The 26,604-nt window shown below is 41.9% G+C and overlaps 1 protein-coding gene across 1 annotated transcript in view; it reads right to left on the minus strand.

Annotated features, from left to right (window-relative positions):
• The window catches only part of RIMS4 (regulating synaptic membrane exocytosis 4), a 72,587-nt gene extending 46,309 nt beyond the window's left edge, over positions 1-26,278 (minus strand). The window contains exon 1 of the mRNA XM_024205438.3: positions 26,133-26,278. Coding sequence (XP_024061206.1) covers positions 26,133-26,229 — 97 coding nt within the window. The 5' untranslated portion in view covers positions 26,230-26,278. The remainder of the gene's footprint in view (positions 1-26,132) is intronic.
• Positions 26,279-26,604: the final 326 nt, after the last annotated feature.

Genomic DNA, 26,604 nt, shown 5'->3' on the forward strand with positions numbered 1-26,604 from the left:
TTCATGCCAGGAATCTCCTTCACTAAAATAATAGCAGAAAATGATCACAAAAGGGGCCCAAAGGCAGCTGAAGCAAATCTATTTGCAATGCACATTAACAGAAAGTATTTTGCAGTACTCGCCCAGCTCTGGCTATAGCCTCCCTGCTGAGAAAATTTGTAGGACATAATCTGTGCTGATGTTTGGAGGCTTGGTCCTTGCCCTATTTTTGGGAAGAAGTAACATTTTGTTTCTGCTCTGGCTGCCCATGTCAACCAGGGTAAATTGTAAGATTACATCTGAGTTTGAAATCACTGCTAAATCTTGCTCCTCTATATCCATGAACTACTTTTGCCATCTCTGTTCATCATTTCAGTATCCCCAAACTATGGTTGTGCCCATCCTCTTTGGAACATCCAATTTCCAGGCATGAATTGAATCCTATGCTAATTACAGATGGCGTATAATACTTGCCTTGTCAATATGTTTGTGTTGTAGATTGTTCGCCTTTCTTCTAAATTTGACATTGCAACAGAGAAGCAAATCCTCTCAGCCCACACATACACCCCTTAGGTGTGCAGCTGCTTAATAAACACAAAGCGTGACATTTCCTTCACCGTAGCAAGGCATAAAAGAGATGCAAATCCTAATTGTGAATTGAGACAGAAAGCGTGATACAGTCAGTTCTTTTCACCAGCCTGCCCCGATAAACCCAGTAGCACATACTGTATATACATGTTGCATATAAGGTTTGTGATGAGCTAATCAATCAACATCACTAAACAGAGAGAGAAATCAGTGCTTGGCAAATATAGTGGGTTAATTTAAAGCATTTGGCACGTGCGGCTGACAGCTCCTTTCTGGATGTCATTCCATATGTGGTGAACACATGGCTATAGCTGTTAAGGGCGTGCTGAGAGGTCTCTTCAGCTAACAAAATATAATTCCATATTTTTGCAATAACCTAAGAGATGTTCTACTTTTTCCGGATTGGAAAACAGACTAGAATGGCATACATTCTGTGCAGGAAAGTCATGGAAAATCAGATACACCACCCTGCCCATTCACTGCTCACACCTACACCAGGCTTTTTGGGCCTACATTTCCCTCCATTGCTAACCCTACTTCAGTTTCCCAGCCAGTGGGAACACTAGTGCAGGTGTTTCTCAACCTTTTTGATACCAGTGACCAGTTTGCTGCTTTCCTCAAATGTGTCAGGGAGATCTCCGGGACCGGTCTTTGAAAAACACCGCACTAGGGTATGCAGATGGCTGCGGGTGTCAAACACCATAACATCTAATTTTGCCTTAGGCAGTTCAGTACAAGTGCCATAAAACTTAAAGCTCTTTTATTTTATTTTTAAAAGCTACTTTTGGCACCTTGGTCGCCCACCTCTGCTGGAGCTGAATCAGTAGTAGGAACAATGGGAAATGTGGGACAAAAGAGCCTAGCATAAACAAGGCTTATGGACTAGATAGGATTGTGCCTTTACAAGCATTATCCTGTGGGAGACGGATGTGGGAAGGGGATCTGGGAGGGGATGTAGACTGTGGTGGCTCAGGAGCTCCAGAGAGACTTCTGGCTAAATCAGCCCGAATTCCTCCTGGGACTCAAGGGAGAACACACTGCAGGAGATGCTCTGCCATGCACAGTACATCATTCACCCTGACCAGCTCTACTGGCTGGTGCGTGCATGGGGAGTGGAGGAAGGATTGGGTGACTAGCCCTGCTTTCTACCCTCTCCTTCTTAGGGGAAGCAGGTGCCGTCAGCAGCTAGTAGCACAATGAAAATGCTCCCTGACCTCACTGTGGGGAAAGCTTCTTACATCCACTCTTCCGACCCCCCCCCCCCTTTTCTTAAATAGTCATTGGGGCAGAGAGCATCAGTGACTCTGTAGTCCAGGTGTTAGGGCAACATCCCTTGGCCGGGAGGTGCAAGATCCTGGATCTAATCCCCCTGCTCCAGTTGCTCTTTTATTATTTAATCCACAGTGGAACAGCTCCAGCAGGAGAGAGTGAGGAAGTCCCAGACCAGACTATCCCATAGCTCAGGGGTTATAGCACTCTGCCCAGAAAACACTGTTCAAATCCTTCTCCCCCGCCTTCTGGCGGAGAGGGGAATTAAACCTAGGTCTCCGACATACCAGAAGACTTTGCTAACCACTGGGCTAAATGTTATAAGGTAGGTACTGCCGCCACCACCTCCTCCTGCATTTTGAATGGCACCCAATCCAGTAGGCAGTCTCTGAGCACACCTACCAGATCAGGCCCCACACAGTTAGGCAGCCGAATTACCCTGTGCCTTATGTAGGAGATAGGTGTCCAGATGCCTAGATGGATGCATGCCCAGAAGCAGAAACATAAGTACTTAGGTTTCAATATCTGCAAAAAGAACAGGAGTACTTGTGGCACCTTAGAGACTAACAACTTTATTTGAGCATAAGCTTTCATGGGCTATAGCCCACTTCATCGGATGCATAGAATGGAACATATAGTGAGGAGATAGATATATATATATATATATATACACACATACAGAGAACATGAAAAGGTGGGAACTTTCACTCTGATAACATAGATGCCAAGAAAGTTTAGGTGCCTACCGGGTTCGGTGGGAATTCTGTGGATCACAGTGGAGCCAAAATTGGGACTTAGACACAAACCCCAGACTTAAGTGCTTAAGTCTCAGGTTAAGCATCTGAGTACCTTTGTGGATCTGGTCCTTACTGCCTGGAGTTAGGAAGGAATTTAGAGAATTTGCTTTCTGTAACCTGATATTCCTGCTCCTTGGTCACATAACACTTCTGCTTCCCAACTGGGTGAATCCCAGAAAGAACTTTCAAGACAGCTACATGAACTCTTCTGATGCAAACACTCAGGTGATTACAAATTTGCAGCAGTATTTTTGTAACCCCTTTTTGTCTTTCTCCAAATATTTCTGCAAAAAAATCCCCTCACAAATGTTTACATGTAGCATGTAAAAAGGGGTCACAAATAGAGAGCAAGGAAGTCTGAGGGTTTTGTTGTTATGAAGTAGACAATACCTTTTGGCAGTATTTATCCAGCTCTAGAAATGAGTGGGAGGATAATAATATCTGGCAATTTCATATAGTGCTTTACAAACATTATCTAATTAAGCATCACCATCTCCTTATGAAGATGAAAAGTGTTACATCACCTCATTGCACATAGAGGGGAAAGGTAAGACATAGTGGCAAAGATTAGTTTAAAACCCAGGAGGTCCAGCCTTCTTGTCCCATGCTGGCTACTAAGAGATGCTGTGTGGTTAAAACCATGCCTGTTTACATTTGCAATCTGTGCTTAACACAAGTCTTGGTTTTACTTCACTGTGTTATAGCATGAAGATAGCCTTCCAAGTCAACTCATTAATAAATCAAAATGACAATAAAACGGTTGGCAGGAGATAAATTATTGAACTAAAAGCAATTTACCAGTCAGACACAAAACTAAACTACATAAGCCAGGAGCTACTGAACATGGAGTCTGATTTGCCTGGGGATGGTTTTTCTTGATGCATTGTAAATTGTCAGTCTAGCAACACTAGAAAGAGGAGGGAACACACTTCTGATCTCTTCATTAAAGCAAGACAAGTAATGACATTAGTTCTCTCTCTCAGACAGTGTCCCTTTAATGACATTAGGTACTTTGACAAAGCTATGTCCCTTCTCCACTCCACTGACACCAAGTAGTGCAATTATTATTGAAACATTAAATGCTGTGGGCCAGATCCTCAGCTGATGTAAAGTGTCACCGACGTCGATGGAGCTACACTAATTTACACCAGCAGAGGATCCTAGCCCATTGTGTGTTTTCGCTGTATACTGTGAGTTCACATCAGTGCTACTTCAGCTCCTGTAACTAGGGTGACCAGACAGCAAATGTGAAAAATCGGGACAGGGAGTGGGGGGGTAATAGGAGCCTATATAAGAAAAAAGACCCAAAAATCGGGACTGTCCCTATAAAATCGGGACATCTGGTCACCCTACCTGTAACTATCCATGTAATGCGCCTTGATCATTATTCACTCTCAGGTGTTGTGCTGCCTAAAGGTTAGCACTTCTCCTTTAGATTCTGTATATTGTCGTCCCATCTTATCATAGCACACCGCACTCCTAACCATCTGTACAAAATGAACCCAGCCAGCTTGTCTTCACGTTACTACAGAGCCCAGCTGTCCAAATCAGCGGTTAAAGTTCTTGCACTGGAATATGGAAGCAAGTTGCACACAGATAAGACAATGCACTGAAAGGCTGCTTTGCAAGGTGGATATTATGTGGGGAGAGAATATTCATGATTCAAGGAGTCTAAATAGATAACCCTGGGGGATCTTTTCAGGTCCCAACGGCTGATTAACTACTGAGACTGTAGCCTGCTGGATAAATGACGGTTACCTATTTACTGATCTGTGACTACTGTTTGAACCTGGTTTATATGGCTAGCCCTGGATAGGAGTCAGCCCTATATTTCCTATATACTGTGTACTCCTTAGATCTCTTCTTTTCCCTTCAAGGCCTGTAATTCCATTTACTCCAGAGGGAACTCTGTACATGCACTGAGGGGAGAACAGAACCTTTCATTCCAATTGCCAAGAGCTAAACAGTACATTTTTATTTTAATTAAAACATTTTCCCACTGAAGGCATTATAAATATGTATCAGTTGCATTAAATAAAATCTTCTTTGGACATTTATGCTTAACACACACCCCACTGTATTTATCAAACGTCCCTCTATATTATAAAGCACTGAGTAATATGAATCCATTTCTTGTACAGAGTCATTCATTCTGCAGTGTCAGAAAGCGTTTCATGGCTGATACATTTTGTATGGAAGGTTTTATCTTTGAAGCTTAATAGATCCCTAATATGCAGCCTCTAATAATGATTTTACTGACAAGATGAAAGCTGCTGCAGACATTTTGAAGAGAGCTAATTATTTACTGCACTGTTCCAACTAAGTTACAGTTCACCCCTCAGATCTTAGACTGTCTCCAACCCACAAAAGCCAGGAGATTCAGAAGGATTAGACACTGAGGTGCTGGAGTGGGCCCTCAGCAACCACTTGTTAAAATTCCATTATCTATCTTTCAGGAAGGTTTCTGGTGGCTTCCCTGACTCAAGTGGCTATTCTCTGGATATTTATTTCAGTTTATGAAGCACCTATCCATACTGCTAGGCACGCTACAATAATTCAAACACAACAGTCAATAAAACCTAATCCCAAAATAAAAAAGGTACAAATCAATAAATGTAATCAAATGACCTGCCCACCCAGAACTATGGTGAATCCTCCTAGACCAACCCTGCTATGGAGGAATTTTTGCTGAAGCAAGCTCATAAAATACTTTTGATGAATATGCTTTCTTACCCCTTTGAACCAAGTGTCAAGTGTGTTAAAAGAAAATGTCCCAAAGGAAGATATACCCAGAATTTCCAAAATGGCCTTTGACCCACCCTCACAATTTCTAGTTACACAAGATGAATGCTTGGATATATGGATAATATATTTGGCATATTTTCAGAAACAAAGTCCAGATGCTACTGTGAAGCAGATGTCCTCTCCCTGCTCAACGCCCTCCACCACACCCCACTCACAGCCAATTTCTGTCGTTTTATAGTCACATTTGCCTATTTTTAAAATGTTTTCTCTCTCTCTAATATGGCAAGAAAGACCCGACAAATAAGGGGAAATGGCTGACTATACCCAGAATACAGGAAAACTGATCACACGCAAAGTGCTGTCCAAGTAGAAAAGCTAAACAAAATGTTATTTCATTATTTTCTCTAATCTCTGTTACAGGAAACTTGTCACAGTAGTAAGTTAAAAAAAAAATAAAAAAAAAAAATGGAGATTCCACCCCTCCCCCCAGAAGCTAACAGTATCCTGTTAAGTGGGGAAACAAGAACACATCCCCCCAGTACTACCTCCACCCTCTGTACACTACAATACAAGGGGGATTATTACCGGCAAGGTGAGAATTTTAGTGGGAACTCCTCATGCAATATTAGCTGCACATCCTGGGAATTAAAGACTGAAATCATGTTCTTAACTCACTCCTTTGCACCAAAAGCTTCCCTGTCCTACAGCTTTTCACCAAGGTTCTTAGCTGAGGGGCTACATCAACTGTAAAGCTTTGGTCCAGCCACACCAAATTTAAAATGGCATTTTCACTCCGATTCTCTTGGCTTTTACCCATTAAGGCCTTTAACACTGTTATGATGCACTTCTGTGGCATCTAAGGGTATATTTACACCACAATAAAAAACCCACAGCACCGAGTGTCAGAGCCTGGATCAATGGGGTTGGGCTGCATGGCTAAACATTGCAGTGTTGAGATTTGGATTCAGACTGGAGCCTGGGCTTGGAGACCATCCCCCTCGAGACGTTTCAGGGCTGGAGCCTGGGATCAGAAACCCCACAAGAGAGGTAGGTCTTGGAAAAAGGAAGAGCAGTCAATGGCCTTCTACAGAGTGTTCATTAAACATGGGCAGGACTTCAAAAAAAAAATTTTTTTTTTAAGAATAGTTTTGAGCAACAGACAAGAGAGCAGAGCTAAAACCCTGACTTGGGCCAGGCATTACGTGCTATTAAAACATCACCATAGTCTTAATACTGGTATGGTTAGTCCTACTGAAATTCAAATCTAAGAGATGTACAGAGTGCACCTCAATCATGTATGTCCAACCAGTATCATTATAAACCAGGGAATTTCTAGCCACTAATAGAAATAGTTCTACAGCAAATGAACTCTTCATTACATGTTAACTACTATGGTCTAAGCAGAATTTGATGATTTTTTTTGTATAATTTCAACAGATATATCTATGTTCATTTTAAAACATTTATTTCTATTTTTATTGATTTAAAATTTCTAGTGTGCAAAATTATGGATTTAAAGCATTTTTCTCAATTTTTATATATTTAAATTTTCGCAGCTGTGCGAAGTTATAGGAAGGAGAGAATCAGAATTATTTAATGACAATAGACATTTATTTCAGAGTTAAAGCTTTATAGCCATTAAAACACAAATCATCAACATCACATATCACAATATACAAACTAACTATTCTTAAATCAAACTCCACTTTCCCAAGCAGCAATTTTCTTACTTTGCCTATCTGTAAATGTTAACTTATTATCAATGGAAATATTGTGTGTGTGTGTGTGTGTGTGTGTGTGTGTGTGTGTGTGTGTGTGTGTGTGTGGTGAAATTGATGTTTACCAACATTCGCCGATAATCTAATCCTGCCAAGCCAACATATATAGCATAGCCAAGGAAAAGCAGTCACCAATGAAGAGCCACTATTTGACAACAGCTATCTATCTCAGAGTGATGTATGATATTATTTGATTTACTGAGGGTAGAAAATAACTGATATCACAAGCATGTCAGAGGGGTACCTGTTGTTAAGAGTTGAGCTTTTAATCATGACCACAATAGTTAAAGATGGAAAATGCAATTTAGGACACGGATTCAACCAGATCAGAGACTCAGTTGCTGCTATGCCAGATTGTGGCCAGAAATCCAGAAGGAAACAAATGTTATACAGGTATCAGCACATGCATATCTGCAGGTCCATTTCTGGAGTATTTTACACAGAATATTTTCTCTTGCATTGGGCAGCCATTACAGAGTCACAATATTTAGTCAATCCTTTCGTTTCCACAGTTATTAATCATGCACCATTTAATCACTGGTTTGTCATTTACTTTCCTAATCTCTTTCAAATCCTTCTACTTATTTTCATAGTTTTTCCAAGCCGATTTTATATGCCTTGCTAATTACACTTCTTCACTGCCACACACTGTGTAGCACACACACATTGAGCCAGAAGGTGACTTGATCATTTGCTTTGTTACATGCTCAATGAATCACCTGCTATTAAAACACTCAAAATGCATATGACATTAGTGTAAGAAAAAGTAATATTTAATTAGCTAGAAAGCCTGTTAGCAACACATTGGAGAGGAGGTTGCATCCCGCAGGGAGAATATGTTTCTACAGATCTTAGCACCAAGGATGAGGAGGGAAAAGGTTTGCCCAGGGTTTATTCCTCTGCAACTAGCACAGAATTTTTTACCGGTCAATTCTAAAAGGGATGGTCATTTGTCCTAACCTGCAATATCAGTGCATGCTGGATCAGCACCTCCTGCTAGCTACAGAAGGATCACAGCCGCTAAAGTATGTGTATGAGCCCAGCACGAGAGATCCTGGTCAGCAGCAGCAGCAAAGTCGTACAAAGGTGATGAGCACTGTAGATAGATGAGATAGAAGCAGACAGCACCTTAAAATTTAAAGGCTCACAAATGAATTATTCATGGTGAAAGGAAGACAAGAGGAGGGGCAAAGATCTGAGAATGAGGATGAAGAGAGAATAGGAAAAAGGAGGAAGTGAGGGAAATAGATGATTGACTGCCTCCCGTGGTCAGCAATGGGCTAGCTCTTGGAAGTAACCAGCACAGTAAAAGCTGCAATCAAAAAATCATGTGCTTCCAGTGACCTTTCTAGAGGTAAAACTGCAGTCCCTTGCAGGGTACTGACTACGCAGTCGTACAGGGGACTGCATCACTCTGAAGCTTGTTCTCTAATCTAGAGTTTTCTTTTTTTTTTTTTTTGTTAGCGAGTCTCTAGTTGTTGTGGTTGCAAAGAGCCTCAAACGTGAGTGTAACTGATGCAAAAGTAGGACTGTAGACAGCCTGGAGCAGTAGCTCTGAGGGGTGCGACCAGTCCCATTCATCTCAGCGAGGGGAGAGACCAGTGTGTTTACATTTAAATATCAACATTGCTAATTATTTCGTTCATCGTGTAAGAAAGGAAAGGAAGGGGCACTGCTCTGCACAACTTACTATGAGCGACCTCTCACTTCAGTGGTGTTTGGAAGCTGCCACCACTCCCCCCCTCTAATCATGAAGGAACTCAGCATCCCAAACTCCTGGACACAGTCAAGCCCCACCCAGAGGGAATGAAGCTCAAAGAGCCCAGTGGAGCTCGGAAAGCACACATGGTCATATTTTGACAAACAGCATCTCAAGCGGGCAGAGCTTGGAAGAGAATCACCATTCCCTCTCCCCCCGCTCCAGTTCAACACACACTGATTCCAAATTGTCCAATAAAAAAAACGATGGCATTAAGGCCTGATTCACTAATTTTGCAAATGGTTTCTGATTGCTCCTGGACATACCTACACTGAACCCCTGGGCTACTTGCTTTCACGTGAAAGCGAAGCATCCCCTCATTACTCACTCATTCAAAATGTCAAATGCATTTTGGTCCCCAAAGCTGTCAGCCTAACTCCTTTCAATATAGGTAAGATACACTTTAAGTAATAATTAAAAGTTACTGTAGGTGACTGAAAATCTGCTGTAAAAATAAAATCTGGCTGCGCAAGAAGTTCCTTTCCTGGCATATTTTGCATTTGTGTACACCTAATACTTTCGGGCTTTCAGATGATTGATGTTTGTTTGTAGCTGTTAATAAAACTTGTTGCTAAATGTGGTTACAATTATGGAGCTATTAATATGCTGTGACATCAGTCAAGTCAGTTTCCGAGTGAATCACAGTTACAAGCTTGTAGGTGTTCCATAGCTAGTTGTCAGGCTGAAATAGAACTGTGTTAAATATAATCCAACTCTGTCCTACTTTTTTCTTTTTTGGCAACACTAATGGGCTGAACACCTGCAGGACTGAGGTGATAGGCACTCGGAAATCAAAATAAAAAATATTTATGACCACTTAGATCAATAAGATTTAAAATGTTTGCTCTTGGCTGTGATTTTCCTTATATTTGAAGACTAGGAAAGTTTAAGAAAGTGGATCAATAAATTCGTTATGAAATTGAGTCATGTAAAATGTACTTGTGTAGAGATTTCAATCTTTTTTTCTTGGCACCTATTTCGCAGCAAAAGGTGCATTCACACAACCTCACGTGAAAGACTGTGATAACCTTCCTCTGCATAACTGGTTAGTTCTATAGCTGACAAGCTCAATTTCCTTACATCGTTTTACAGAATACCAAAGACCAAATCCTGCTCAGACTGTATGTGGCTACAGCTGCATGGACTACAATTGGGTTAAATGAGCTGCAAATCAGGGTGTGCTCCTGACCAGAGCTGAGCAAACAGAAGGGAAAATCATTTATGGATATTTTGGCAAATTAGATGCTGAATTTCAGTTCTTCACAATTTCACCTCTTTTGTAATCACTTTTCCCAAATATTAATTTGCACTAACTCCTGTTGGTACGAATGGTCATGGAAAAACTCATCTCAAGCCTGTAGTGGACACCTGTTTAGGGAATAGACAATTTTACACATTTTAGGGAATTAAAATTGTGAGCGGAAGTAACAGGCTTCCTGCTTTTCTCTGTCAATCTGTCCTAAAAATCTGCTGTCTCTTTGCAGCAGACAGTGAACAGACTGTGAACACAAAGAAAGCCAAATTCACCATCTAAAATGTCCTATGAATAGTTTGCCTGGTGTTATTCCCAACAGAATTATTCCCATGTCTGTCTGTCTTGACTGACCCCATTGAATTCAGTGCTCCATGAGGTGTAAGTCAGGCAGACTTTAGCCAGCTGCTTGAGAGCCCAAGGAACAGGGCTGATACCACACCATACTAAAAGCTGCATAATGCTTTGCTGCCTTTTGGTTGGTTTGAGCGGGGGAAGAAACAAAAGCCGTTGGACCAGGAGTGTTGCAGATGGAGGGTACTTGGGTCACAAAGGGGGCCTTTGCTGTTATTAGGCAGCAGATGAGAATTCAGTGGAAACAGATTAAAAAACAAGCCTCTAAGAAGCCAACTTGGTGTCCCGAAAGTCTGCAAAGCAAAGACTGGAGGGTCTGCAACAGTGCAGAAGTGAGCCCAGAAGAACAGGTCTGATCAGAAGCTCAACTGAACTGTCCTTTCCCTCTTTTTCAAGCTGTGCTTTCTTCAACCTTCTATTTAATTCTTTGCATCATTCCCTCTTTCAAGTAAAATACTTGAGACTAGATGTTAAAACTGTGTGAGCATAATTCTTCCCACACAAGGCCACTGCTGTGTAGTGGGGCCATCGTGTAAATGAGAATCAGACCCTAGATGTGAAATTGCACATGCAAAGAGATGTGCTCTCACACACTTAGGTAAATGGATATGCAAAATAATCTGCATGAGCTGTTGTGGTAATTTTGTATGCAAATCTGGATGGCCAGTGAGATGAATAACTGCTAATTGCACATGCAAATAAAGTGCACATCTGTGCATGCACAGATTTGGGAAATCTACCCCTTTTTTTAAATTCCTGCTCACAGAGTTAGGGTGACCAGATGTCCCGATTTTATAGGGACAGTCCCGATTTTTGGGTCTTTTTCTTATATAGGTTCCTATTACCCTCGACCCCTTGTCCTGATTTTTCACACTTGCTGTCTGGTCGCCCTTTATGGAGTACACACAGTCCACCCCTTTGAGATGAGATCTACCCTATTGTACTTAGAGTGCCAGTCATCATGGTATCAGGACTGCAAACAGAAGTGGCAGGTGTCATTGTGTGAACGGCTGTAGACTGTAACAAGAGGGGCCACACAAGAAACATCTTGCTTATCTGTGTTATACACTTAACAAGCGACTGTGCAGCATTCAGGATTGTAGCTTGTCAGTACAATCAGCAATACAGAGAACTGTCTTCCAAGAGTCAGGAGTAAAAACCCAATAAATGTGTATCTTCTGCATAAATGAAAAAAAAACTGAGACTGTAATAGTGGAAAATAAGACCTGGAGGAAATGCATAAATACAGAGGAGGATGCAGAGAATCCTAGAGGGACTTTTTTGTACGCAAACGTAGCAACTGGGTTGAATTATTTATAGTCAAGATAAAACACTGATTAAGAAATGAATGAAACCGGGAGAGCTGTGTGCAAAATTCTACCCCAAGACCTCAGGCTCCTGTCCAAAAAAAAGCCTGATGATCAACAGTGTCAGATGCAGCTGACAGATCTCACATAGTAATAGCAGTAGAGATCAGACTCTGTGAGGCTGCATATGGAAATCAGTGGCTAACCCTCTACAAAGCATTCTCAGGACTAAAAGGATTATATCTGAAACATGACTTGAATGATCTTGGAGCTGCACCTCAAATAAGTGAGAGCTGGGGATCCAAATGGCCAAGCCACCCAGATACACAGCAGATGTCCTTCCTAGCGGCCTGACCACAGACACAGGGTCATTTTAAAGTACAGGATAAAAGAGAAACAACAGCTGTCCTTAACACAAAGCGGTAATCACTGTGTCTATAACAGGAATGCCTGCCTTAGTAAAGTCACCTGTAAATCCAGAGGGGGCTTCTCTTTTGAACTCAGTCTCAACTATCATCAACATTACTCAAAAATACCATAGGATTACCACATACATTTTTAAGGTCCCACATGGAGAAAGAAAGTATAGCCATGGTAGCTTGTGCTGATATCACAGCATAAGAACAGGTACCATGGGATTTTTACTGTTACCATGGAAATGTCCTCATACTGTGTAGTGTTTTGACACTGTCTGTTTTATTACAAGCTGCAACCACGTGGCCATCTGCAGAGCTCAAAGTGGCTGGCTGTTAAGAGTTCACCACAGTTATCACTGCAGCCGACAGCCAATTCAAACTGTCTGGATGTTGGAATTTGACCAATCTGGCAGCGATCTGTTCTAAAGTGCATGAGGAAGCTTTTTAACAGAAACAGTCCCATAAATCTCACAATGATACAGTATCCATTATCTGCAAGACTGAACATCAGATTGTTTATCTACTTTCTGTATTATTTTTCCTGGTTTTCAGAGCAGCATTCGAAACACACTTCCTCAATTTATTTGAATTACTGTACCTAACTCAAAGCCTGCTACTTCAAACGGATAGTCCCATTGGCTTTGATAAGATTCTTCACATGAGAAAGGGCTACAGGATCACAGAAATGTAGGGCTAGAAGGGACCTCGAGAAGTCATCTAGTCCAGCTCCCTGGGCTGACAGAGGACTAAAACCTAGACCACCACTCATAGGTGTGTGTCCAATCTGTTCTTAAAAACCTCCAATGATGGGAATTCCACAACCCTTTGGAAGCCTATTCCAGAATTTAACTACCCTTTATAGTTAGGGTGACCAGACAGCAAGTATGAAAAATCGGGACGGGGGTGGGGGGGTAATAGGAGCCTATATAAGAAAAAGACCCAAAAATCGGGACTGTCCCTATAAAATCGGGACATCTGGTCACCCTATTTATAGTTAGAAAGTTGTTCCCAATACCTAACCCTAAATCTCCCTTGCTGCAGATTAAGATGGGTACTACTTGTCCTACCTCCAGCAGACATGGAGAACAATTGATCACCATTCTCTTTTTAACAACTCTTAACATAATTAAAGGCTATTATCAGGTCCCTGCTCAGTCTTCTTTTAATTAATAAATAAATAAATAAATAAAGATATCCCATCTCCTAGAACTGGAAGGGACCTTGAAAGGTCATCGAGTCCAGCCCCCTGCCTTCACTAGCAGGACCAAGTACTGATTTTGCCCCAGATCCCTAAGTGGCCCCCTCAAGGATTGAATTCACAACCCTGGGTTTAGCAGGCCAATGCTCAAACCACTGAGCTATCCCTCCCAAGACTAAACATGCCCAGTTTTTTAACCTTTCCTCATATGTCAAATTTTCTAAACCTTCTATTGTTTTTCTTGCTCTTACCCCGACTCTCTCCAGTTTATCCACATCTTTCCTAAAATGTGATGCCCAGAATTGGACACAGTACTACAGCAGAGGCCTTACCAGTGCTGAGTAGAGCGTGACAATCACCTCCTGTGTTTTACACGCAACACTCCTGTTAATACAACCCAGACTTATATTAGCCTTTTTTGCAACTGCAACACATTGTTGACTCATTCAATTTGCGATCCACTATAGCCCCCAGATCCTTTTCATCAGCACTACACCTGGCCAGTTATTCCCCATTTTGTAGATGTGCATTTGATTTTGCCTCCCAACATGTAATACTTTGCACTTGTCATTACTGTATTTCACCTTGTTGATTTCACACCAATTCTCCAATTTGTCACAGACATCTTGAATTCCAATCCTGTCCTCTAAGGTGCTTGCAATCCCTCCCCAGCTTGGTGTCATCTGCAAATTTTATAAGTATGCTTTCAACTCTTTTATCCAAGTCATTAATAAAAATATTGACTAGTACTGGAGCCAGGTCTGACACCTGTGGGACCCCACTAGATACATCCTCCTAGTTTGACAGAGAACTACTCATTGAGTACGGTCTTTCAGCCAGTTGTGCACTCACCTTATAGTAATTTAATCTAGACCACATATCCCTAGTTTGCTTATGAGAATGTCATATGGGACTGTGTCAAAAGCCTTACTAAATATTGAGATATATCATGTCTACTGCTTCCCCACCACCATCCAGTAGGTCTGTAACCCTGTCAGAGAAGGAAATTAGGTTGGTTTGACATGATTTGATCTTGACAAATCCATGCTGACTATTCCTTATAACCCAATTATCCTCCAGGTTCTTATAAATGGATTGTTTACCAGTATCTTTCCAGGTATCAAAATCAGACTGACTGGTTTACAATTCCCTGGGTCCTCTTTTTGCCCTCGTTTTGAAGATGGGTATTATTTACCCTTCTCCAGTCCTCTGGGACCTCACCCATCCTCCATGAGTTCGCAAAGATCATCATGAGTAGTCCAGAGACTACTTCAGCTAGTTCCTCATGTTACCTTAGAATGAATTTTATCAGGTCCTGCCAACTCGAATACATCTAAGTTATCTAAATATTCTTTAACCTGTTCTATTCCTGTTCTGACCTGTTTCTTCCCCCTTGTTTAAGATTTAATTGTTTTGAGTATCTGATCACCATTAACATTTTTAGTGAAAACTAAAGCAAAATATAGTGTCCTGTGGCACCTTTAAGACTAACAGATGTATTGGAGCATAAGCTTTCGTGGGTGAATACCCACTTCGTCAGACACATGTAATGTAAACAGACACTCTGTTGCTTTTTACAGATCCAGACTAACACGGCTACCCCTCTGATACTTAAAGCAAAATAGGCATTAAAAACCTCAGCCTTCTTAATGTCATCAGTTATTAGCTCTCCTTCCTGGGTAAGTAGAGGACCTACACTTTCCTTTATCTTTCTCTTGCTCCTAATGTATTTAAAGAACCTCTTCCTATTGCCTTTTATGTCCCTTCCTTGGTGTAACTCATTTTGTGTCTTAACCTTTCCGATTTTGTCCCTACTACCTCATGTTATTCAACATTTAAAATAAACATAGCAAAATTCCTATTGTCTGAAAACAAGGTTATGTTTTCACTGATGAAAAAGGTGTTTTCTCACAGTGAAGGAGAAAACTTGAATCAGCTGTCTTGTGAAATTCTAGGAGAGACTATGCACTCTAGAGTTTTTACCTCAATGTAACGAGTCAGGGTAAGCCGCAGGTGGGGGTATATAGGGTTGAGCTTGACTAGCTATCTGTGCCTTTTCTCCAGTAGGATTTTACAGAGAGAATGCTAATGCAAGCTCACTCTCGTCTTAAAAACACAGCCCAAACCACCAATAACTCCAAACCACATGCAAGACTGGAGGCCTATCGTATTTTACATCAGTTAACAGAGGGTTTCAACCAATGGGACTGTAGCATGTAAATGACAGAGACATAAGCGATTGGCTGAGCTACTCTACTTTGTCTATAATAATCCTACTATTCAGCAATATACTACTCAGCCAGAAATCAATCTCATCTTAAAAAAGGCAAAAAGTCTTTCTCCTTTCTTATTTCCCTAACAATCCTATCAAAACACAAATGTGCAAAAAAAGAGTCGATATGAAAATCTGGTTCAAGATTTTAATATTGTGTGTATCAACACGGAGAAGGAACCCTGAATAGGGGGCCCAGGCCAGGATGGAGCATATGCCCACAAATAAAGGGTTAATAGGGAACCTGAAAGCCAGTAAATCCATTCTGTGGCACCTGAAGTGGAGACAGCTAATTAAGGATTAGACCCAGCTGGGGACAAGCAGACCAGGTGGTTTCAATAACTAGAGGGAGGACTGCAAGGCCAAAAGGGGAGAACAGAGAGGTGAGCCGCAGACAGGAGTGTATACCTTGGTACTGGCCTCAAATGGAGAGGGCAGATACAGCAGAGGTGAAGGTGTTCCAGGCAGCTCTCAGTGAGGCTAGCTGCCCTGACAAAGCTCCTCTGCAACAGGCTGGAGGGGAAAGCTGCAAGGAAAGATGAAATTCCAGGGAGAGAGGACTGGAGAACACGTCTCCATGACAGACTCCTGCCAACAGGCAAAGGGAGGAAGCAGCCCAGTGAACCAGAATTTGGAACATAAGAAACAGACCCTGGCTGCTTATCAAAAGTGCCCTGGACTGGAACCCAGAGGAGAAGGGTGGGCCTGCGTTCGTCTACGTCCCTTCACAGGAGGGGTGAGGTAAGTCTCAGAAGTAAAGGGGAAAGGACTACTGCCGAAGGCCCGATATATGGCCAAGACTTAGCATTTTCATTTGAACTTTTTGGTCACCCTACATGCAGTGAGGCTCACAAGGCTGAGTCGTAAGAAGGAACCAAACACAAAGTGGCCTAGTAACTGCCAACGGGGCAACAAGAGATGAAAAAGGCTGCTATACCACAATTAGCCATAAGGAAGACAGAAAATCCATGCCCACACTGGTCCAGGAGCTGTACATAGACACAGTTGATGATGTCTGTTTTTACACTGCTGTGGCGAGCACAGTGGACAAGGTCTACCAGTCTATTGAAATTATAACTGCAGATATGACACTATGGCAAGGATGCATAACACAGGCCCTAAATTGACTAAACACCCTTTTGGCAGGTTCTTTGGGAAGTGTCCACCCTAATACTGCTTTCTACATACACTTCTGTTATTGACACACCAACTGCAGTTTAGTTCCAGTTCATAGTATGTAGGTGGTTTTCAAGCATGCTGCAGTTAAGCAGTGGGTGATGATGGTATGCAATGCCCCTGCCAGGGAATTCTCTTCCTTTGGCTGCTGAAACCATCCATGAAGTAAAGCAGAATTCACGAGGCTCTGATGACAAGAAACATTAGAAGAGGTTTTTTATTGTATATGTTTATAGAATCATGGAAATGCAGATCTGCAAGGGCCTTCGAAAGGTCATTGATTCCAGCCCACTGCTCCAAGGCAGGATTAAGTATATCTAGCCCATCCCTGACATGTGTTTTGTCTAAAAATTCCCAATGAAGGGGATTCCATAATCTCCCTGGGTAACCTGTTCCTCTGCTTAACTATCCTTATAGTTAGGAACAAACTTTTAATCTGAAACTTATAACTCCCTTACTGCAAACTACTCCAATTACTACATGTGCTAACCTCATTGACATGGAAGAATACTTGATCACAGTCTTTAGAACAACCTTTTACATATTTGAAGACTGTTACATCCCCCTCAGACTTCTCTTCTCTAGACTAAACATGCCAAATTTTTCAACCTTTCCTCATAGGTCATGTTTTCTAAACCCCTTCTTATTTTTGTTGCTCTTCTTTAGAGTCTCTTCAGTTTCTTCACATCCTTCTTAAAGTGTGCGGACCAAAACTGGACACAATACTCCAGGTGAGACTTCACTAGTGCCGAGTAGAACACAATGATCTCCCATTTCTTACATATGACACTCCTTTTAATGCATCCCAGAATGACATTTGCCTTTTTCACAACAGCATCACACGGTTGACTCATTTTCAATGTGATCCCCTATAACCCCCAGATCCCTTTCTGCAGTAAAGCTGCCTATTTAGTTCTTCCCCATTTTGTGTTTGTGCATTTGATTTTTCCTTTCTAAGTGTAGTGCTTTGCACTTATCTTCACTGAATTCCATCTTGTTGATTTCAGACCAATTCTGTAATTTATCAATATCTTAAATTCTAATCCTGGCCACTAAAGTGCTTACAAGACCATCCATCTTGGTGTCAGCTGCTCCATCATCCAAGTCATTAATGAAAATATTTAATAGTACCAGACCAAGATAGACCCCTGTGGGACCGCACTTGACATGTCCTGCCAGTTTGACAGTGAACAATTGATAACTACTCTACACAGTCTCTGCATTACCCCACACTTAAAGGCAGCACAAGATTTTATGTTTAAAGTAGTATTTCTCCAAATATTATTAAGGCAACATAGATATGAACATGCATTCCTGTAGGTCAATTACATTTTCAATTACAGGGGGGAAAAATGTAAAAATCTTTCTCAACCTGTTATAACTGGTGCTGATCACTCAGAGCATTTTACAGACAACTGACATTCTGCAAAGCCAGCTGAGTTCTTTCGGTGTTTGGGTAAAATGGCATAACAGTAGTGGGGCTGAGACGAAATGGGGTACTGGCTGCCATTGTGATTTGACTGATTTGATTGTGGCTGGATTTTGTTTGAGGGTTGGGGCTACTGAGTTTTGTATTATTTGTATGTGTTACGCAATAACAGAGCTCCCCAGGTCTTTATATGGGTGCTTTTTATCATTTTACAAATCCAAATAAATAAAATGTGCTGCCCAATTACTATGCCAGCTAGATGCTCAAAATGTGTGAGCCTAGTTTGTGTATTCAATTACGTACCAAATTAGCCATCAATTGCTGCTCTATTCTCCCTTGTCTTTATATCTGTTCACAGATTATACACTTTAGATTTCACCCCTTCATTCAAAAGGCAAAACAGAACCTTGTATGAATATCACTTTGGTAGATGTACATTCAAAGTCTTCTAAATAGTTATAGTACGGTATAGTATAAACATTATATGGACGGACCAATCAAAGATCAACACATTACCGTGCTTTAGGAATCACATCCTGGTAGTCCGCATTACTGCTCCGTGTAGATAAACTCTTAGGCCTGGGCTATACTAGCGGGCGGGGGGGGGAGGGGGGAGGGGCGGGGAAGGGAAGATTCGAACTAAGATACGCAACTTCAGCTACACTATTCATGTAGCTGAAGTATCTTAGTTCGACTTACCTGGCCGTCCTCACGGCAGCGAGTTGACTGCCGCGGCTCCCCCGTCGACTCCGCTTACTCCTCCTGCCAAGGTGGAGTACGGGCGTCAATCAGCGGATCGATTTATCGCGTCCAGACGAGACGCAATAAATCGATCCCCGAAACATCGAACACTACCTGCTGATCCGGCGGCTAGTATAGATGTACCCTTAGATACAAGTAACCATTTTTGGTGTTTTTCCAGTGTTTATTTGATAAACATTGCTGGGGGGGTGGGGTTGTATCGGGGTGTTTTATCGGATAAATCCAAGAGTCAGAAGCTGTATAAATAGTTCTGAGGAGAAGACAACATTCTTATTTAAGTGTGCTAATGGCATTTCAAAGTGCCCTGTGTGGTGCTGCAAGACATATCTGCGGAAGACAAGATTGCAGTGATCAGAGCCCTGTGTAAACCTGTCAAATGCCACGACAAACTGCAGTGCTGAAACGTGTTAGTAACTCACAATTTTCTAAATTAAAACATGCACATTTCTAACCTAGCCCACAGCACTCCGAAATATGGGCAGGATAACTCAGAATCTCAAAAAAAATAATTGTACAAATAAATTATTCCGCAAAACAACTGGCCCAATTAAGTTTAATTCCTCTCTACACAAAGCAGATGCATACATTCTGTCAAATAGCGATGTTGAAGTAAAGTAGTTACAGCATTTCACAACTCGTCCTCATGTAGAAACCTGGCAGAGTAAAGGATTCACAGAGAACTGTGCTTTTGACTTAATAAATGTTGCACTAAAATTAATTTTACATGAATTAGAAGTGGCAGGGAAACAGCTGCTCTTAGTTAGAAAGGTTTTCAGGGACCGGATCTCCTACTTAGAGTAAATGGACAGCAAAACAATCCACACAAAGAGACATTGTGGAGGGAAGGGTTTCTCTTCCCCAAGCTTTGGGGTTCAAAAGATAGTGTATAATCAGCATTCATCTTCTGTACTGGTCTCTAACACTCACTAGCACTTTTCAAACAGGTGTAATAGGTGCAGATGGACTCTAATGTAGCTACACTACTATAAAGGAAATCCACATGAGATTTTCAAAAAAAGTTTGGCAAAAAGTTGGGGGCACTGAGGATTCCCTGATATCCTCAAATACAGATTTTTCAGGCTGTTGGCACTTTTGAAAAGTTGAAAAAAATGGTTTGGGTTAGAGGGTAAAAAAAAAAAAAAAAAAAAAAAAATTTGAAATTTCTGGCAATGGAAAAATTGAAGAAAAAATTGTTTTGGGTCAAATGAAATGTTAAGATTTTGAGCATTTTTTAGACATTGAAATGTTTACAAATAAAATTAAAGGAAATTTCAAAACAAAGTAATTTCAAACTGAAAAACAAACATTTTGTTTTGAAAATGTTGAAATGAAATGTTTAGATTTTTCAGAATTTGTTAGGATTTTTTTTTCTAAAAAACCCAAACAATTTGGCAAAATCTACTTTCTGAATCTGCATTTTTTTACGAAAAGAAGTTTTTGTTCTAAAAATTTCATCCAGAGCTGGCTAGGCCTATAGAGGGGAGTATGCTGTAGGCATGGTCCATGCACACTGGGGAGCTGCAGAAGGAATTCAGTTTACTTGAGTCAGAATTCCTCGTGTCTGGGGCAGTGCACCTCTGGATTATCGCCAGTGCCTCATAGGCATAACTGAGCCCCTAGTTAACAATAGGCTTTGCATGTTACTGTACTACAATCAAGAGACAATTACTTCAGTCTGACATATATTAAGAACACATTTGGGATTTAAAAATTACCATTCCGGTCATGCAGCGCACAGATGTTCTTTCGCTACCTCTTACATACTATTACCATAAACACGGGGCACTTGCATAATAGAGCACTGACCAATCACCCTGTAAAAGGAAGCTTACAGGGTCCTCCAAAGCTTTCCAAGGCAATCTAAGAGAAGCCAAACCAGCCCATATGAACTCAAAAATGAACTTCACATTATGGAATTCACTTATATTAACGAACAATTAGCATCTTCTATAAAATTGCTTGTATTCAATTGCAGCACAGCACTAGAATTGAAAATATCTATGAGAACTTTAGAACACACAGTGGCTCTCTTTATTTCATAATTTTATACATATTTTAATGATTAACAATACAGAGAAATTCAGCCGACCCAATCCAGACAAAGACGTTACAGACTTCCCCACAAGCCCACAGCAATCACGTTACTCTAGTCCAATATGTCTTAACTCTGTTTTTACAGCTCCATTAAATTAACATTTCATTTAGCTTCTCTTCAAAGCACATGCTGGTAATAGAATAATGGCTGTCACTCTGTGACATTGTGTACAAGCAGCAGCACCATAGTTGCTTGGACTTGGTTGTCTCAAGAAACAGAGAACTCTACTGCTTCCTGAGCTGGCATCTGTGTAAACGAGGGCAGGATTTACCAACATTTTGGGAGACAGTGACATTTTGACAGCGGCAACCATTTTGTCTCTTGGTCAAAGTTCATTTGGGTACTTTATTCTACCGTGGGCAAGTTTTATTTTTAACTCATGCTCACTTCCATTAGTTCACCATTTGGCAAGCCAGGCTCTTGCAACAGATTGCTACATGGATACAAAGATACATAATGTTTGATTTCAGCCAATCCCAGGAAAAATGTACTGTCATGTTGTAGTACAATTCAGATTTCTATCTTGATACTAATAAGTGTATGCTCTGGATTAAGGCTCACATTTTCAAAGATGAGCACATAAAAATGCACCCACGCTTATGCACTTAATTGGCACGTACCGTGACCATGATTGTGTTTGCAGTCAAGGTAAATGCAGAGTAAGGCCCCAATCCTTCAGATTACTGCTTGTGTGTGTTTTAGACGGCTGTTACCACAATGAACTCCACTAGCTTCAAAGACATTCCAAGCAGGTGTAGGATTGTGATAGAGGTGAGCAAACGCACTCATTTATATCCATGCACAAATCTGAAAATTCAAGCTTCACTATAATTTATTCTATTTAGCTTTTTTGGTCTATTGCTTTATAATTGTACAATGAACAGAGCTAGGACAGACACCTCAATTATAATGATGATATAGGACCACTAATAATGAAGACCCCTGGTTTGAAGTTCTTGTCCCCACTGACATGGATGGAAATTTTGACTGAATGAGGACTGCTACACTTGACCAATATAAAGCACAGGAAAGTTACATTTATTAGGTTTAAAAGAGTTGGTAACCCATAGCTCTTATGCTATTTACTCTAGACTAGGGGTAGGCAACCTATGGCACGCGTGCCGAAGGCGGCACGTGAGCTGATTTTCAGTGGCACTCACACTGCCTGGGTCCTGGCCACCGGTCCGGGGGCTCTGCATTTTAATTTAAATTTTAAATGAAGCTTCTTAACCATTTTAAAAACTTTACTTTACATACAATAGTTTAGTTATATATTATAGACTTATAGAAAAAGACCTTCTAAAAACATTAAAATGTATTACTGGCACGTGAAACCTTAAATTAGAGTGAATAAATGAAGACTTGGCACACCACTTCTGAAAAGTTGCCGACCCCTGCTCTAGACAGTAATTTCTCCAGGTTACAGCACTGCTGTATCTTACTGGTGAGAAGACCCTGTTGCTCATTTAGGGTATCCTTCTCTGGATCAGTCTGGCTACTCCTCAGCTATTGATACCATTTAGTAATGCAAATTTCAGCACCACTTCCTACCTCACACCTTTTCAGACCCATGAAACCTGTAAGAGGTCCTGCACGCAGAAGGGCATATTTGCAGGTCAGTCAATCTCCCTGGCATAGGATGTAGTTCAGGGACCATTCAGTTGAGAGATCAGTTTCCTTACTAGAAGTTCTGCACGTCTATCTGCATCTTGTGGACCCTGACCCCTCTGCCCCTGCATAGACTAGTATGGACTGAGGCTTTTTCTGTACCCATTTCACCACTGAGAAGTCAGCAGAGGCTTTGAAACATCAGAAGAGCGCAGCCTAGGAATTATTGGCATATTGGCAGACACAAGAGATGTGAAAGCAATTCAGCGGATGCCAAGACCAACAGGAGGGGAGATCTTCTGCAATTAAAAGCATTTTTTAAAGGTTATTACCTACCAAGTTCAAAATCTAGCCCCTTTTCCAGCCCAGTGTTAACTCTAGCCAATCAGTTGAGGCTAGCAATGCAGGTGCCCTTAGGTTCAGTAATGCCATTTATGTTTCCACTTCACGCTGTGTTGAAAGCCAGGCCAGCTCTAGCAAATTTCCTTCCCAATTATTTTAATCTGATCCAAGTGAGATGATGGTGATTTCGGGTCCAGGGCCTTCTCTCCTTTGGAATACAGTACGTCAAGTTTCCTTTAAACTTTGCCATTTATTAACTTTTCTTCCTCATTAAGAAAGCTCCCTTTTAGTATAGCAGAGAGTCTCATCTTCATTCAAAATGGATGATAAATTTATCAAAACTGGATTGTTTGCTCTGTCAGCAATCCCCCCTTCTTCATATCCTGGGGTCAATCTCTTCTTTTCTGTTGCCATCTTCTACAGATGATATTTTGCCAAATGCAGTATCCATTACCCTGTGCTGTATGTCAGATCTTTTTTTTTAATTAGAATTCAGAATGCAATCAGATCTGGTCAGAATCTTGTGAATTTCAGAAGCTTGCTCAAATCTAAATGTTAGTCTCATATTTGTCACAATGTGATTATTTAGGATTTCTCTAATTTCCACAAAATATGTATGGTCCTGCAAAAATTGTTATTTATGCCTATTTGTATTTTTTGTGAAAGAGGCAGCAATCCAAAATGTTACTTTTTTTCCTTTCTGAAACCACCAGTAGAAATAGCTGCAGTGCTCATAAAAATATGAATACAAATTCATATTTCCAAAGTAAGGGGCAATATTGCAAATACTTATTACCAAACATAATGCCTCCTACCCTGAGTAGTTACATTAAGATTAATGGGGCTAACTCAGGATAGTAAGCAGTGCTTCAGTAATAAGTGCTTGAAGGATGAGGCCATAACTGTAGATTTCATGAATTCAAAGACATCTTTTTATAGGCTGGAATACTAACATTCATGAGTGATTGTTCAGGAATGAGATCAAGTAAATAAAATTCTGACTACAACCATATATCTTTAGATGCTGGAATAGGAAGAAGCGTTCACTTAAAGTATCAGTCTTCTCAGACCCAACAGAGTCAGCCCTTCAGTGAGGAAATATCTGTTCAAGTCAACGTGTCAGGTTCTTGGGCTCCAAAGTGTCTCACCAGAAATAATTTCTGAAGCAACAATACAGACTTCTCAAAGCTCCTGTTATTGCCTTGCATGGTCCTCCAGTTGTCACAATCAAATTGAATATGAAGAGCAAATAAATAATTTGTTGATATCTCACACCTCTTCTTCTATGCAGGATTTTAAACATATTAAAATATATTCAGTTGGAGGATGCTAAAACCTCCTTCCCGTCCTCCAGACTTGCTTGCATGCTGATAGAAGTTAATAACTTCTGACTTTTATATATTTATTTTTACCTTGATTCCTCTAAAAACAATCATTTTGTATGTGTGACCTCTCACTTGCACATGTACCCATCTATTCTTGTGGGGAGCTGCATTTCTTGGGATGAATTTACAAGACAGGTATTTGAGAGATGCAGCCAAGATGGTAGGTATTAAAATACCCATGTGCCTCTTAAGTAACACTCTCTACATTTGTTACACATAAAAGGGATTAAAAATATATTACCAGAAAGTGATCTTGTGCATACAGTGCAAATCATTACACATTTTTATAATAAATTGATAGGCATGAAGAGCATGCTTATATCCTACTCTCTATATGTAATCTAATTTTAATACATCCTTTTCCCACTCAGCTTTGTGCCTTCTATCATGCTGTCCCCTATGCCTGGAATGCTCTCAATGATTTTTCTCTCTTGTTCAATCCTACCTCTTGAATTCTCTCGCCTTCATGTTTCTCCCTATTAATTACCATTTCTCCTGAAGCATTCTGTCTTGTCTGGTTTACACTACAGAGCAGGGACTATATTTGCAAATCTGGATAAATCACCGCCTAAATTCTAAAAGAGCTGTTTAAATATTACCAGTTTAGTGTATTTAGTCTGAAGAGTTCATTGTTCACTTTGAAAAGCACTTGGAGCTTGGGCACAATGTACAGCAGAAGATGCCTTTTCTGTTTAAAGTACCGTCATCCACCATCCTCTCTGGAAGGCAGCTGAGCATAAGAGAAGGATTAAGACTTGCACCATTCGTTTGTGAAGACATTTGACTTCAATGTAAACCAGAAGAGAGCGAGTACATTTTCTTATGCAAAAAATCTCCCTTTTTAATCCCCTCACCCTAATGCAGGTTCCTAACCCCATGTCTCACTATACACAAAATGTGCTGGGGCACTGGGCAGCCATTGGCAGGTGGCTTAGGGAAGGCAATGAGTGGATGGCTCTCTGTCACACCCCAACCCCTCAGCTGAGCCAGGCAGGGCTAGAGCCAACACATCACAATCTCACATTCTCCTGCTAAAAACCAGCAAATCTTCTAGCCTTTCCACCCCCATGGCCGAAAGAGTCAGAGCCACCAGCTGCACTCACTCCTCTTTAGCGTCAGTGCTTCTACAGCACAGCTCCAGGGCTGGTGGGAGACATTATATGTATATAATAATGTATATATATATACACACACACAGAGCTAGAACTCTCATTCACTCTCCCCCACCACCACACACACACACACACACACACACACTCCTGAGCTACCTCACTATTTCTGCCAGGTCTATCGGGCCCTCCCCCATTAATTCATTCACTGACTACCTCACCCACCCACCCTCATTCATGTATTAGCCGCCTCCCCCTCTCTCCATTCACAGCCCCTCTGGACTCGGAGGCACTGGCCCTCTCTCTTCCCTGCCCTCCATTGATGCCCCTCAGGTCCCTCTGCCCCCATGCAGAATCTCCAGTACCTCCCCCCCAGGCATGGTCCCCACCCCTCGGGCCAGGCTCTCCCCCATGTGCACCCTCCTGATCCTCCTCGTGCATTACACCCCCGCCTGCCCCATTGACACCCTTCCAGCGCCCCAGGCTCCCCGCCCCACGGCCGGGCCCCTTACCCGCGTCCTCCTCGTCAAAGCTGTTCATGCAGGGGAAGTAGATGGCCAGGGCTTCGAAGGAGGCAGACAGGCTGAGGCGGCTCTGCGAGCGCTCCATGAAGAGTCCGGGGCCGGGGGCGCTGCCGGGGGCCTCGGCCGCCGCCTGCGGCTTGGGCAGCTTCGACGCCCCATTCTTCACTCGGAGCACGGCCCGCGGCGTCTTGGCTACTGCGGGGGCCTCGGGGAGGCGAGACGGGGGCTGCGGCGGCGGCGGGCAGGTGGGAGGCGGAGGGGCTCAGCCCCGCCCGCGGGAGGCTGCTGGACTCCCCGCGGGAGCTGGAAGGAGGGCGCTGCTCGCTGCTCCGGGGACGGGCGGAGAGCGATGGGCAGGCACCTGCCGCCGGGGCCCCCGGGCGCGATGCAGGCACCGAGGCGGCTGCCCCGGCCGGTGCCCCCGGGCGCGATGCAGGCACCGAGGCGGCTGCCCTGGTCG

The sequence above is a fragment of the Terrapene carolina genome, unplaced genomic scaffold (genome assembly GCF_002925995.2).
Source record: "Terrapene carolina triunguis isolate 2854851 unplaced genomic scaffold, T_m_triunguis-2.0 Scaffold233, whole genome shotgun sequence".
Taxonomy (NCBI): Eukaryota; Metazoa; Chordata; order Testudines; family Emydidae; genus Terrapene; species Terrapene triunguis.